Raw genomic sequence first — 15,224 nt, forward strand, 5'->3', positions numbered from 1 at the left:
CTTCATTTGCATGTTGCCAGGTGCCGCCATTTTTAAATGCCGGCTAGTTCGGACTCCGTGCCCCGCAGCTACACGCAGCACGGACTAGGTAGTTCGGACTAGGCTTCCTATTCTGAACTACCTGTACTCCTTCGGAATAAGAAGCCTAATCCGAACTACCTAGTCCGTGCCGCATGTAGCCGCGGGCACGGAGTCCGAACTAGCCGGCATTTAAAAATGGCGGCGCCTGGCAACATACAAATGAAGCCCGGGAAATTCAAATCCCGGGCTTCAGTTGCAACTCCGGTTGCCTACATTAACCACCCTAGTTCGAACTAGGGTGGTAGAATAGACATACCCAGAGAGACCTTGGAGTCACTGTGGATAGTTTTCTGAAAACATCCACTCAGTGTGTCTATATTACAGCATTTTTTAAAAAAAACTTCCCCTGCGTCTAGACTGCTGCCACATCCTTTCGAAAGTAAAGTGAAAGAACGTGGCAGTTTTTTTGACCATGGAAAACCTCGTTTTATGAGGAATAACGCCTTTTTTCAAAAGTGCTCTTTTGAAAAAAGGCACTGATTAATGCAAACAGTGCTTTTTCAAAAGAGAGCATCCAGACTGCTTGAGTGCTCTCTTTCAAAAAAGCAGCTTGCTTTTTCAAAAGTACTGGTTGTAGTCTAGATGCTCTTTCCAAAGAGGCTTGCAGTCTAGACATAGCCCCAGTGTGCAGTGGCAGTCAAAAAGCAAACGGAATGCTAGGAATCATTAAAAAAGGGATAGAGAATAAGCCAGAGAATATCTTATTTCCTCTGTATAAAACCATGGTACACCCACATCCTGAATACTGCATACAGATGTGGTCATCTGATTTTGAAAAAGATATATTAGTATTGGAAAAGTTTCAGAACAGGGCATAAAAATATTAGGGGTTTAGAACGTGTCCCATATGAAGAGAGATTAAAAAGATTGGGATGTTTCAGTTTAGAAAAGAGGAGACTAAGAGGAGAGGGATATGATAGAGGTCTATAAAATCATGACAAGTGTGAAAAAAGTGAATAAGGAAAATTTATTTACTTATCCCCACAATATAAGAACTACGGGCAATCAAATGAAATGAAAGGCAGCAAGTTTAAAACAAACAAAAGGAAGTTTTTCTTCACACAGTGCACAGTCAACCTGTGGAACTCCTTGCCAGAGGATGTGATGAAGGCTAGGACTGTAATAGGGGTTAAAAAAGACCTAGATAGATTCATAGAGGTTAGGTCCATCAATGGCTATTAGTCAGGATGGGTAGGAATGGTGTCCCTGGCCTCTGTTTGTCTGGAAATGGGAAACCAGGGAGGGATCACGTGAGAATTACCTGTGGTGTTTCCTCACTCTGGCGCATCTGGTATTGGCCATTGTCAGTAGACAAGATACTGGGCTAGATGGACCTTTGGTCTGACCCAGTCTGGCCGTTCTTATGTTTTTATAAGATTGAAGAGGGACCTGACATTGCTCTTCAAACACTTGAAAGGCTTCCCTTAGAAGAGTGGGGGAGAACTGTTCTCCTTTCAGACAGATGGCAGCCAAAGAGGAAATGGATTTAAACTACTGAAGATTTAAATGAAAACTCAGGGGAAAAAATCCCTAACTGTAATAAAAGCACAACAATGGAATGGGTATCTAGGGAGATGTTTGACGCTCCTTCACTTGAGGTTTTCCAAAGGAGGCTGCATAATCATTAGTCTGGGATGGTTCGGACAAAAGGAATAGGTCATCTTTGCAGAGGGATAGACGAGCTGACCCATATGTTCCCTTCTCAACCTGTGGCTCTATGGTTCTATCCTGCATGATCCTAGTTTACACCAAGCTTTATTCACACACAGATCACTGAATAGAGAGACAATAGGGTGAAATTTAATAGCCTGTGTTAAACAGAATTTCAGACAGGATGATCTAAGGGTCCCTTTTGGCCTTACACCCCACAAATCGATCTATAGAAGTAGATCAAGCATTTCTATGGACTGTGTCTCAACACACCAACAAGGGAGCATTCAATTGCATTGAAATTCTCAATATATAACACTGGCATAAGAAAATTCTTCACACGATGCCTATTATTATTGGAGCAAAAATCTTAGCTGAATGGGATTCATACACGGACAGAGCATTGTTAGTGATCATGGTGACCTCATATTTAGTTGAGGCTGCCTGACAACTTGAAATCGAAAAGAAAAATGACTAAGTAAATTGGCTGAACTTTAAGTCCTTGGATGTCTCCTTCTGGCTGATTTGTTTTTTGGAAAGTTAGAGGTGTAACTATTCAGCCAACTTCTAGAAGGAAGCCGGGCCGTGTTCTCACAAGTGTTCTAGTGGGGATCCCCAGCACCTCCCTGCTTTTCAGCAGATACAAGTCATGCAACAGCCCCCCGTTAACAGCCAGAGCCGTAAGATGCAAGGAGAGGAGCTGACCTTGTCCATGCATTCACACAGCTGGCTCCTGAGTTCTTTACTCAGGTCTTATTCCAAAGGGAGTTTTTTCCCTTGGTGTGGGCTGAGTGAAGTATGGTCCATGACCAAAGAATATTGTCCATCTACTAAAACCTTTCATACTAAAGGATCCACTTTGCGACTGAAATGCAGCTGACTTGGGGCTGCAGGCCATGAGCAAAGAGGGACATTTTAACCAATAATATTGGAACAAACTCATCCCCCTTGTGGCAAGGACCCCAACATGATTAGCGGCTGCGAAAAGCAGAAAGGACGAAGACTTACTGCCTATCCCATCATGCCCACGCTGCACTGGGTTTGTAGAGCAGGGAAGTTCCTCAGCAAGAGATCTGTGAGTGCCGAGAGGGATGCGTCTTCCCTAGGAATCCCCCTCAGGCAGCCGCGTCCCGCACCTCTCTCAGCCCGGCATCCCGCACCAGAAGCCAACAAGGGTGTGCGCTGTTTATAACACAGCTCTGGGCAATCCTGGGGAGGTTCGCTCACCCTCTAGGGGAGAAGCAACATGTGCATGTAAACAGGCTGGAGAACAAAGACTTTCTTGGCCGTGTCTCTCCAGTGACTCTCTCCGTGTCTCTGGGCTATTTATCCAGATTTTGAAGTAAACAGTAATTAAGGGCCCTTCCCAAAGGGCGACGTGAACTCTTGGGCTCTGGGATGAGTCAGAGAAATTGGCAGCTCTGTTCATTTGTGTATATTGAAAAAAATATTGCTGGCTACGAAGACAACTAGGGATAATGCCAGGGTTTCCATAGGCTCTTGTATCTTGTAATTGCCAGGCAGGAGAGGTAGGGTATGACTACACTGCCACCCTAGTTCGAACTAGGGTGTCAGTGTAGACATACCCGTAGAGAGTGAACCAACAGGTCTGGAGACAGATGACTGTGAGGTGTCAAAACCACTTTTGGCAGGCACACGGGCTGTCAGAGATCAGTGATTCTCCTCAGTAACTATCATCATCCTGTGCTGCCCCTTTCACGACAGTATCTTCAAATCACCTGGCAGAGGAAAGTCACTGTGATCCAATCCCCTTTTATACTGACAGGGAAACTGAGGCACGGACTTGGGCAGGGTCGCACAGAGGTTGAGTGATAGGATAACAGACAGAACCAGGAGTCCTGACTTCCCTGCCATGACCATGGTGTCTCTGTCATGGCAAGAGGGGAATGGATGCCCATTCCGGCATGGCCTGTGTGTTGGGTGGGGAGCAGAGGAAAGATTGGGAGAGCATGCTTTCAGCTTTCTCTCAAGAGGAATCTGGAGTTTGTGAGCATCCTGCTCCTGGAAGGTGTGAACTATGGGAATCTACTTGCCCCTCCAAATCAGAAACCAGCCTACCCATCACAATCGCTGATGTCCCACTGTGGGAACAAACTTAGTAAAACAGCACCAACCAAATGATCCTCCTGTTGATAGAGAGCAGCTGGAGGTCTGTCCCCGGGTGAAGTTCTACTTCTTTTTGGGCCAGGACTGAAACACAGGTTTCCCTCATCCCATGTGAGTGCCCTGGGGAAAGAGAATATTCTGGAGTGGGCTCTCACTCTTGTTGGTTGGCCTCCCGTGTTCCAGGTGAGGGTGTTAATCACTGGTATGGGGGATAAGGAAAACAGAAACATTCAGAGGTGCCTCCTGCTCACTTTTACAGAACTCTTTCCTCCTTTCTTTGTACAACAGAATACAATGAAAAGGTACAAGCTTCATTTCACTCATTGCTCTGGGGCTAGGGATGAGGGGTTCAGTATGCGGGCTGCCCTGAAGAGAGAGGAGTACCTCAGCCCTCTGCCACCACAGCTGGGGGAGGGGGATGTGATGGGATACGGTCACAGATGGCCCTTTGGGATTGTTCCCTGGTGTGCTGATTATGCCACGGATGCCTACCTTCGTGCTGGGTCTGCCCACCAACCTGTCCTGCTGGGCCAGACCCTCTGGCCTCCCCCAGACAAGGTACAGAGTTGAGGTTACCACTTTCCTTAAGTATCAGAGGGGGAGCCGTGTTAGTCTGAATCTGCAAAAGCGGCGAGGAGTCCTGTGGCACCTTATAGACTAACTGAAGTGTGGGAGCATAAGCTTTCTTGGGCAAAGACCCATTTTGTCAGATGCAAGAGCACGAAAGCTTATGCTCCAACACTTCAGTGAGGGTATGTCTACACTACCCTCCTACTTTGAACTAGGAGGGTAATGTAGGCATACCACACTTGCAAATGAAGCCTGGGATTTGAATTTCCCGGGCTTCATTTGCATACGCGGGGAGCCACCATTTTTAAAACCCCGCTGGTTCGAACCCCGTGCAGCGCGGCTACACAGGGCACGAACTACCGTTACTCCTCGTGAAATGAGGAGTAACGGTAGTTCGAACTAGGAAGCCTAGTTCGAACTACCTAGTTCGTGCCCCGTGTAGCCGCGCTGCACGGGGTTCGAACCAGCGGGGTTTTAAAAATGGCGACTCCCCGCTTATGCAAATGAAGCCCGGGAAATTCAAATCCCGGGCTTCATTTGCAAGTGCAGTATGCCTACATTACCCTCCTAGTTTGAACTAGCGGGGTAGTGTAGACATACCCTGAGTCTATAAGGTGCCACAGGACTCCTCGCCGCTTTTGCACTTTCCTTAAGACACTGAACCACTTCAAATCTGGAAAGATGCAGTTTTAGGGCTTAGCACCTAGGAAACCAACCTCCAAAAGAGATCAAAACCCCAAATAAACCCATCTTTCACTGTGTAAAAATGTTACACAAAGAAAGCTCATTCCGGTAAGCCACCTTTAACAATGAAAGAGAGAGATACACTCTGGTTGTCGTTCCCCCCCTCCCCCCCAGAAAACAATTATCTACACTGGGTTTGGTAGTAAACAAAAGTGTTTTTATTAAGTACAAACAGTAGGATTTAAATGGTTGCAAGTGAAAACCGACAGATCAAAGTAAGCTACTACGTAAAAATGAAAAGAAAACACATAGCTAGTTCTAATAAACTCCAGCCTACCACAAACAGCCTCTTACCTAAAGAGCTGATCTTATCGGACCCATAATCTTCAGGTCAGATACTCTTTTACCCTGACCCAGGTACTCAGCTCACTTTTTGGTGTCCCATGCCAACCAAAGACAAAGATCTGATAACTTCCCTTTGCTCAATTAGACTTCAACATCCCAATTTCTATGGAAATTTACCTGGCTCCCAATGGTATCCTAATTCCAGGTGGAATGGTCACGTGTCTTACTAGTACAGCCACCTTTGGACTTACAGGACAAACAAGGCTGTTTACAAATAGTTGAGTCAATCACCCAGTCATTAAGGCTTCAGGGCATCAGTAATGGCTCACGTTAGCACATGTAAAATCATAAACAGTCTCATACTTCATATTTACACCTTTATATACAAGAATGATACACACACCAAGAATAGGCTGTACAGATCCAGCAGATTTTAACATTGACAGGTTCCACGAGGTATTTTGTCCAAAGCATCTCTGATTTATGCATATTTATATGTATAAGCCAATTTCATAAAGCACGGGGAAGAGACGTGTCACAGGGGGGAATGTCCCCTCGCTGGGGCAGGTCCAGGTTCACCTGCCCCTGCACTCCTTGGGCAGAGTGAGGAATGCAGCAAACTGGGCACTTTCCCCCTTGCTCCCTGGTGGAGAGGAACAGCCAGCGATGTTCACATACAAATCGGGGGTGGGGGAGCATCAACTCTTAGCCTGCCATCCCTAAAGGGTGTGTAAGGGGTAGGAAGCTTTGCACACACCCACCTGGCTCCCTTTCACACGTCTCGTGATTCTGTCTCTTTTCTGTTCAGTTTTCTCAGAAGCAATCGTGTTCCAGGCACATCTCTTTGTCCTGGCACAACCACACCCTTAGCTTGCTTTAAGTTCTGATCAGAGGAAGCTGTGTACCTTTCCCCACCGTTTCAGAGAAATACTTCAACAAACGATCAGAGACAGACAGACAGACAAACTCTCTCCAGTTCATTGCAGATAATCTATTATTAACCGAATGTATCATAAGAACATAAGAACAGCCATACTGGGTCAGACCAAAGGTCCATCTAGCCCAGTATCCTGTCTACCGACAGTGGCCAGCACCAGGTGCCCCAGAGAGGGTGGACCGAAGACAATGATCAAGCGATTTGTCTCTTGCCATCCCTCTCCAGCCTCTGACAAACAGAGGCCAAGGACACCATTTTATCCCCTGGCTAATAGCCTTTTATGGACCTAACCTCCATGAAATTATCTAGCTTCTCTTTAAACTCTATTATAGTCCTAGCCTTCACAGCCTCCTCTGGCAAGGAGTTCCACAGGTTGACAACACACTGTGTGAAGAAGAACTTTCTTTTATTAGTTTTAAACCTTTATCACTTCTTCTTTTCCTTTATTAAGTCTTCTGGTTTTGGTTACTAATGGATGGACAGCAACATGATTATTGGGTAAGATCTGAGTTATATATTGACCCAGCTAAGAGCTGCTCTCTTGAGATTAGAGCATTAGTTTTTAGTTAATGATCGTGATGGAGACCAGTGTCTGGATGGTGAGCCAAGCACTGGGGTGCTTACGGAGACCACACTTATGGCTTGTACTCAGCTTCACGGGTCAGTGTCAGCCCCTAGGAAAAGGGTTCCAGAGAAGGTGTCATGTACGTGCGTAAATTGTTATGTATGGAAGGGGATCCATTTATCTCCCTCCACCATGGCCTCTGCCCAGCATCCCAGCTTCCCAGATAATGTGGGGGCGTATCCTTCCATCTCTCACAGCTGTTGTCCACCTAGCTTCAAAACGGATCCCTTCCCATGCTAAGGGCAAAGGGCTCCCAAGTCACAGTCATTGAGGAGACCCTACCAGCTACAGGCCCCCAATAGGGAGGTATAGATCAGGGGTGGCCAACCCATTCTGAGCAAAGAGCCAAGATAGCAGTAGATCCAGTGCAAAGTTGTTGAACAAAAAAAAAGGCTCTTCCCCTTTAAGAAACCACATTTTGAGGCTTTTTGGGCACAGCTGGTTCCTGCCACCTGCTGCCATCTTTATTTATGCTGCTTTAATGGCTGTGCTGGATGGCTCCCCTGCCCAGGTCAGCACAGGGAGCTGGGAGGAGAGGGCCATTTTTGGATTCGTGGGGGCATCTTTTGAGCCACGGGGGAGGGGAGGCAGCTCGCGAGCTGCACCTGGTAGGAGGGAGGGTGGGAAGGGTGGGAGAAGAGCCGCATGCAGCTCGCAATCCTCGGTTTGGCCACCCCTGGTATAGATGAATAAGAAAGACAATAACACAATGTTCTCTTTTTTCAAGGCTTTGTATCTGAGCTGTCGGGCCCACCAGCTGTACGATGCACAATCTTGCCTGCCTTCAACACAACTCTGCTCTGACCCCCAGCAGCTTCTACATGGCTTTGTGGCTTCCTTCTCTGCCCCTGACTGGTCTGTTGGCCCCATTGCTGCATCCTCCCTGCCCTCATGACAGGTTCCTTGTCGGGCTTCAGCAGCTCCGGTCACAGCAGAAGGAGCCCACTTGGCAAGGGAGGGAGGTGGAGATGATCCAGGGAAAGAGTGGGGTTGGGGATCAAGGAGAGAGCAAGAGGTCTGAGGTGTTGGCGGATGAGGTAGAACAAAGGCAGAAATTTTGTGGGAAGGGGTTATGAAGGAGTTGGGGACTTGGGAAAATTGATGGGGAAGGGGAAGGAATCTCAGGGATCAGCTTAGCAGCAATTAATTATGAATTAATGAGTTGTACAAAGATATTTTCCTCAGTTTATCACCCTGACTCATTACAGTGAGGTCAGGACAATGTATAATGTCTCTTTGTCTCCCCAGTCAGGGATTCACGGAGAAGAGCCCAGCACCATATCACCAACCACCTCTTCACTACGGTGAACCTCAGAGCCAGAGAACCAGGGGAAATTTTAGGTACCTTTATGAATAAAGAGCCGGAGCAGCCTGTTCCAGATCTGTTTGGTCCTCACCCCGTAGATGATGGGGTTTAACATGGGGGGCATGAAGAGGTACAGGTTGGAAATGAGAACTTGGAAATGCAGGGCCACATTCTGGCCAAATCGGTATATGAGGGAGATGAAAAGTCCAGGGATGTAGAAGGCCAAGATGGCACAGAGGTGCGAGCTGCAGGTCTCAAAAGTCTTGAGCCGGGCGTCCTTGGTGGGGAGGCTGAAGATGGCCCTGAGGATCTGGACATAGGATACAGTGATAAAAATCACATCCAGACCTCTCACAAAGAACACCATAAAGAGACCGTAGTAATTGCTGACACGAATGTCGGCGCAGGCCAAGTTCACCACAGCTATGTGCACACAATACAGCTCAGGGATGATGTTGGTTCTGCAGTATGGCCACTGCCTTGCCAGTAAGGCATAGGGCAATGTGAAAATGACAGCACGCAGCATCACGGCCAGGCTGATCTTGGCCACCACGGGGTTCGTCAGGATGGTGGAATGTCGCAGGGGATCACAGATGGCCACATAACGATCAAAGGCCATGGCCACGAAGATCCCAGACTCCATCACTGAGAAGCAGTGGAGGAAGAACATCTGGGTGAGGCAGGCATTAAATTCTATCTCCCTGGAATTGAACCAGAATATTGCCAATGTTTTGGGCAGAGTGGAGGTGGACAGGACCAGGTCAGTGACAGCCAGCATGCAGAGGAAATAGTACATGGGCCCACGGAGGCTCGGCTCTATCTTGACAGTGAACAGGATGGTGAAGTTTCCCAAGATGGCTATGATATACATGGTGCAGAAGGGGATGGCGATCCAGACATGGGCCACCTCCAGGCCAGGAATGCCCAGCAGGATAAAGGAGGAGGGGCTGGTGAGATCAGTTGTGTTGGAATCTGACATGGAGTAAAAAGAAGTTGTCCAACTCTGAAGCACCTGTTCATTCCCCTGACTTCTTGTATATACCTAGAGTCTCAGGTGATGGTCACAGCACGATTCCTGAATGGAGAGACAATGTTCGTATGAGACACGACATGCACTGCTGGAGGTTGTTCTCATTGGTGGAGTGGATTAATCACTTGTCAGACACTAGAAATGCTATTTTCATTATCCAGAGAAGTGAGTTACGAGCAACCTATGAATGGCAGTTCCATATGTCAATACATCCTATATACTGTGATGAGGGTAATCTTAATAGACACCAGGCGGAAGCACAAGTGTGGATACTGGTTATCTATCTTTGTTCCTTAATGCAAGAAAAGCCAAGCTAGACAGTCCATGATATGGGGAGCTCTCCACTAAACCAGTTGCTCAAAATCAGGGAAAGGGAGATAAATACTTCCCAGGATGTGCCAGGGGATAAGTTCCCATTTAGGATACCTCTCAGGGAAAGGCCTGGGCGTCATTACTGGCAGCTCAATGGAACCAGCCGATGATTCAGCACAATGGCCAAAATAAACAATATTCAGGTGCCAAAGGAATGGGGTGGAGAATGACTTGGTCTGGACATTCCCTCAGTTTCTGTCACCGAGTCATTCTAAAGAATATAGCAGATAGAAAGAGGAATTCTCAAGACAGGTGGCGGGAATGGTGGAGGCTGCTATAGATGGACAGACAGAAACAGCTGGGAGTGTTTACTTTAGAGAAGAGACAAAAAATCAGGCAAATGATCGAGACGAAAACAAAACAAAAGAATGGAACTGATTACGTTCAAATGGAGAAACAGAAAACAGTTCGCAACCAGCAATATCTCCAGACACGTAGGGCATTGTCTATACTTACAGGAAGGTCGACACCCCAGGGGTCGATCTTCTGGCGTTTGATTTAGTGAGTCTGGTATAGACCCCTAAATTAAATGCTGAGGGCAGCCCCCGCCGTCATCTGCTATTCTTCCTTTTGTGAGGAATAAGAGAAGACCCTGTTGTCCTTCCACTGTGTGGACGCCATCAAGGATCAGCTTAAGGTAAGCCAACTCCAGGTACTCATTTTGCGTAGCTGCAGTCACGTACCTTAAGCTGACCTTCCTGGTCTAGTGTAGATCAGTCCTTAGTGTTTCAAAAGGGCTGATCCCCTAAAGCTGAAAAAAAATTATCACCAAAAGTGATTGGAGGAAAAATGAGATAGAAAAATGCTAACATAAATTGAGAATTCTTAAAAAGAGTTTATTAGACAGCTAAAAGCCACTATTCCACAGTCAAGAAGTTAGAGAACTTTGGACAAAAACATGCTTCAGTTGCAAATTGCAGGCAGCAATTGGGGAGAAGCAATATATAGTAAACTGGGCAAAAGTTTATATAGTAAACTGGGAAATATATAGTAAACTGGGAAAATCAGTTGCAAGCATTACAAATAGAAAGTTATGAAAATTGATAAAGGATGTTAAAGGCAATGAAAAATCAAGCAGAGCTAAGGATACAACAATGATATTATTATATATATTAAAATCATGGAATCATAGAGTCATAGAATATGAGAACTGGAAGGCACCTCGAAAGATCAAGTCCAGTCCCCTGCCCTCACGGCAGGACCAATCACCATCTATAACATCCCTGATAGATGTCGATCTAACTTGCTATTAAAATCTTCAATGATGGAGACTCCACTCCCTCCCCAGGCAATTTATTCCAGTGTTTAACCACCCTGGGTATGTCTACACTACCCCGCTAGTTCGAACTAGCAGGGTAATGTAGGCATACCGCACTTGCAAATGAAGCCCGGGATTTGAATTTCCCGGGCTTCATTTGCATAAGCGGGGAGCCGCCATTTTTAAAACCCCGCTGGTTGGAACGCCGTGCAGCGCGGCTACACGGGGCACGAACTAGGTAGTTCGAAATAGGCTTCCTAGTTCGAACTACCGTTACTCCTCGTGAAATGAGGAGTAACGGTAGTTCGAACTAGGAAGCCTAGTTTGAACTACCTAGTTCGTGCCCCGTGTAGCCGTGCTGCACGGGGTTCAAACCAGCGGGGTTTTAAAAATGGCGGCTCCTCGCTTATGCAAATGAAGCCCGGGAAATTCAAATCCCGGGCTTCATTTGCAAGTGTGGTATGCCTACATTACCCTGCTAGTTCGAACTAGCGGGGTAGTGTAGACATACCCTCATATATCATGTCTTCTAGATCTTAATCATTTTCATTGACCTTCTCAGAACCCTCTCCAATTTCTCCACATCTTTCTTGAAATGTGGTGCCCAGAACTAGTTAAAGAATTCAAAGAATTTAAATAATGCCAGTCAACAACAGTGTTTATGGAAAACAGGTCTTGTCAAATGAGCTTGATTTTGTCTTTAATGACAGTAGATATTTGGTTGATCAAAGGAACCCTGCAGATGTAATGAACTTAACAGTCTCTGAGGCTATGTCTAGACTGCATCCCTCCGTCAACAGAGGGATGCAAATCAAGCACATCGAAATTGGTAATGAAGCAGGGATTTAAATATCTTGCGCGTCATTAGTATAAACACCGCTTTCACTTTTTTTTGAAACGGCAGTCTAGATGTGGATCTGTTCAAACTAAACCCTTTTTTGACAGATCCTACATTCCTCAAAAAATGAGGTTTACAGGATCTGTAAAAAAAGGGGTTATTTTAGACAGATCTGCGTCTAGACTGCCTTTTTTTTTTAACTCAGTTTCAAAAAAAAGTGGTGGCCATGTTTATGCTAATGAAGCACAGGATATTTAAATCCCTGCTTCGTGAGCAATTTCGATGTGCCTAATGTACATCTCTCTGTCGACAGAGAGGTGTAGTCTAGACACACCCTTAGGCATTTAATGTACTAACAGAAATTTTTCTGGGAAAAAAATGAGAGCTCTACAACATTGGAAGGACCCCAGAACGTTTAGTGTCTGTGCAAAGCAGAAAGGACCCAGACTTACTGTCTATCCCATCATACCCATATAGCACTGGCTTTGTTAAGCAGGGGAGCTCCTCAGCAAGAGATGGTACCTGGGAATTCTGAGACCAAATTGTCTTTTCTGGGAATCCCCTTCAGGCAGCTGTGTCCTGCACCTCTCTCACCTCACCATCTGCAGCAGCATCCCACGCTGAGAACCAGCACAGGGCTGTGCACTGGTTATATCACAGCTCTGGGCAGTCCCAGTGGGGTTCACTCAGCCTCTATGGGAGAAGCGGCATCTGGATGTAACCAGGGTGGAGAACAAAGACTTTCTTGTCAGTTACTCTCCCGTGACTCCTTCCATGTCTTGACGTCTGGGCTATTTATCCAGCGTTGGGAGTAAACAGCAATTAAGGGACCTTTACTAAGGAAGATGAGAACTCCTGGGTTCTGGGCTGAGTCAGAGGAATTGGCTGCTCTGTGTACTTGTGTAAAATGTAAAAATTATTGTTGGCTACTAAGAATACTAGGGATAACACCAAGATCTCCATAGGGTTAGGGTTGCAAACAGAATATTAGGAATATTAAAAAAGGGAAAGAGAATAAGGCAGAGAATATCTTATTGCCTTTATTTAAAACCATGGTACGCCCACATCTTGAAGACTGCATGCAGATGAGGTCATCTTATCTCAAAAAAAGAAATATTGTTATTGAAAAAGGTTAAAAAAAGGCAATCAAAAATGTGTACGGGTTTGGAACGGGTCCCATATGCAGAGAGGTTAATGACTGGGAATTTTCAGCTTAGAAAAGAGGAGACTAAGAGGGGATATGATAGAGGTCTATAAAATCATGACTGGTGTGGAAAAAGTGAATAAGGAAAAGCTATCTGCTTAAACGAAGCACACGAGATCTTTTATAGGGGAAAAGACAGTATGCTGTATTTATTGAGAATACAACAGTTGCATATGCTTTTCAATCACTTACCCACACAAACACCATGCATACACAGTCCCACTAGACAATGTCATAGCTGCCAGTCCAGAGTCTGTATCAATCTAGTGGCCAGCCAGATTGATCACAGAAGGGAAGCAGGACCTTTGTTGGTCAATCGATCTGATGCTCTTCTGGAGTTGGTGGCAAGACAAACCCAAAACTCCATAGCAAGGCACCCTGCTTTTATAATCCTTTTCTCTGTTGATGTCTATGGATCCCTCTCTGTCAGCCTTTGACCGGAATGTTATCTTGTTGATGTCAATCATCCTGTCCTGGATTTAATCCGTTGTTTTCAGGGGTGCCCGCCCTTCACCTTTAGAGCCATCAATTCTGCCAGTCTGATCAATTCTTGACTGTGGGTATGTACTGATGGTTTTTCTGACGCCGATATGTTTCTTCGCAGCCAGTCTTTTACAGTTTGTCTTCACCCCACATTCTCCCCCTTCTCTCTTGACCATCTGGCTCTCACGATGACCTTCACACCGTATTTCATTCATACAAACAGTCTTTCACAGAGTTACAAACAGCAACGTTTTATATTAAACAAAAGCAAACAGCATTGTAAATTGCCTTTATTAAAACACTTCACACTGACGGCTCAGGTCTTCAACACGCCTCTAATCTTATTGACATAGACACAATACGAGATCCTGTCTCTTTAATTACTAAACTTTAGAACAAGGAAATATAGAAGATATATATGTAACTAAAGGATTTGACTTACTACAATATTAACTATGATTATATATATTACCTTACATTACTACATTACTAAACCTAAAATACAAATGTAAAAAAGAATAAAACCTTCAATTCTAACAGTTCCCATAACATAAACAATAGGGGTCACCACATGAAATTTATCAATAGCAGGCTAAAAACAAACAGAAGAAAGTTTTCCTTCATTCGGCGCACAGTTAACCTGTGGAACTCCTTGCCAGAGGATGCTGTGAAGACCAGGACTTAATAAGTTTTAAAAAAGAGCTAGATAGATTCATGGAGTTAGGTCCATCAATGGCTATTAGCCAGGATGGATGAGAATGGTGTCCCTACTCTCTGTTTGTCAGAGGCTGGGAATGGGTGACAAGGGAGGAATCACTGGATGATTCCCTGTTCTGTTCACTCCCTCTGGGGGCATCTGGCATTGGCCACTGTCGGCAGACAGGACTCTGGACTGGATGGACCTTTGGTCTGACCCAGAATGGCCGTTTTTATATTCTTATGTCTCTTGTACCATGTAAATGCGCAGGCAGGACAGGTAGAAAGTGAACATACAGTTCTGGAGACAGATGAGTGTGGGGCGTGAAAATCACTTTCTACAGGCACATGGGCTGGCACTAAGTGACCAGTGATTCTCATCAGTGATTCTCATCAGTAGCAATCATGACACTTAGCAAAAGAAAGTCACTACGAACCAAATCTCATTGTAAACTGAGGCACAGATTTGGCCACAGTCACACAGAGATTCAGTAGCAGGGTGACAGAATCAGCAGTCCTAACTTCCCTCCCATAACCACGGTCTGTCTGCCATGCCAAGGGTTTAATTGATGACCTCTTTGGCATGGTCTGGGTGTTGGGTGGGAAGCCGAGGAAAGGCTGGAAGAGGGAACCTGAGTTTTTCTCTCAAGGTGAACGTGAGGTTTTCAGAAATAGCTGGAGATTGTGCTTTCCCACTTCCGGGAGGAGTGAATCCTGGGAAACTAGTTTCAGAAACCTCCCAAACCACCACAACCCCTGTCCAGTGGAGCTATCAGGTTATCACACACAGTTGCAGAAATGCAAAGAGCCATGTATACTTTCAACGTGTGAAATAGGTAAAAGTTTCACCTGCAGAGAAAAGTGAGGCCCGTCCTTTGAAAAACTCCTCAGAGAGGCGAGAGGGTGAAGGGTCCCTTTTGTGCAGAACTTTCCTGGCGTATGCACCACCCTGGTGGAATTGACTTTAGGACAGATATTCAGGGGGTAGCCGAGTTCGTCTGTGACAGAAATAATCAAC

At 45.7% G+C, this 15,224-nt stretch overlaps 1 protein-coding gene across 1 annotated transcript; it reads right to left on the reverse strand.

The window, feature by feature from the left end:
- Nucleotides 1-8,356: 8,356 nt before the first annotated feature.
- Nucleotides 8,357-9,304, reverse strand: LOC142827529 (olfactory receptor 52R1-like). The gene has a single exon (XM_075923132.2). It carries the CDS (start codon nt 9,302-9,304, stop codon nt 8,357-8,359), a length of 948 nt encoding a protein of 315 aa, XP_075779247.1.
- Nucleotides 9,305-15,224: the final 5,920 nt, after the last annotated feature.

Source organism: Pelodiscus sinensis, chromosome 1 (assembly GCF_052426305.1).
Source record: "Pelodiscus sinensis isolate ZL-2025 chromosome 1, ASM5242630v1, whole genome shotgun sequence".
Classification (NCBI taxonomy): domain Eukaryota; kingdom Metazoa; phylum Chordata; order Testudines; family Trionychidae; genus Pelodiscus; species Pelodiscus sinensis.

Bases quoted from the DNA above. Each gene is read 5' to 3' on its own strand.
- LOC142827529 (XM_075923132.2), bottom strand. From the start codon at position 9,304: ATGTCAGATTCCAACACAACTGATCTCACCAGCCCCTCCTCCTTTATC.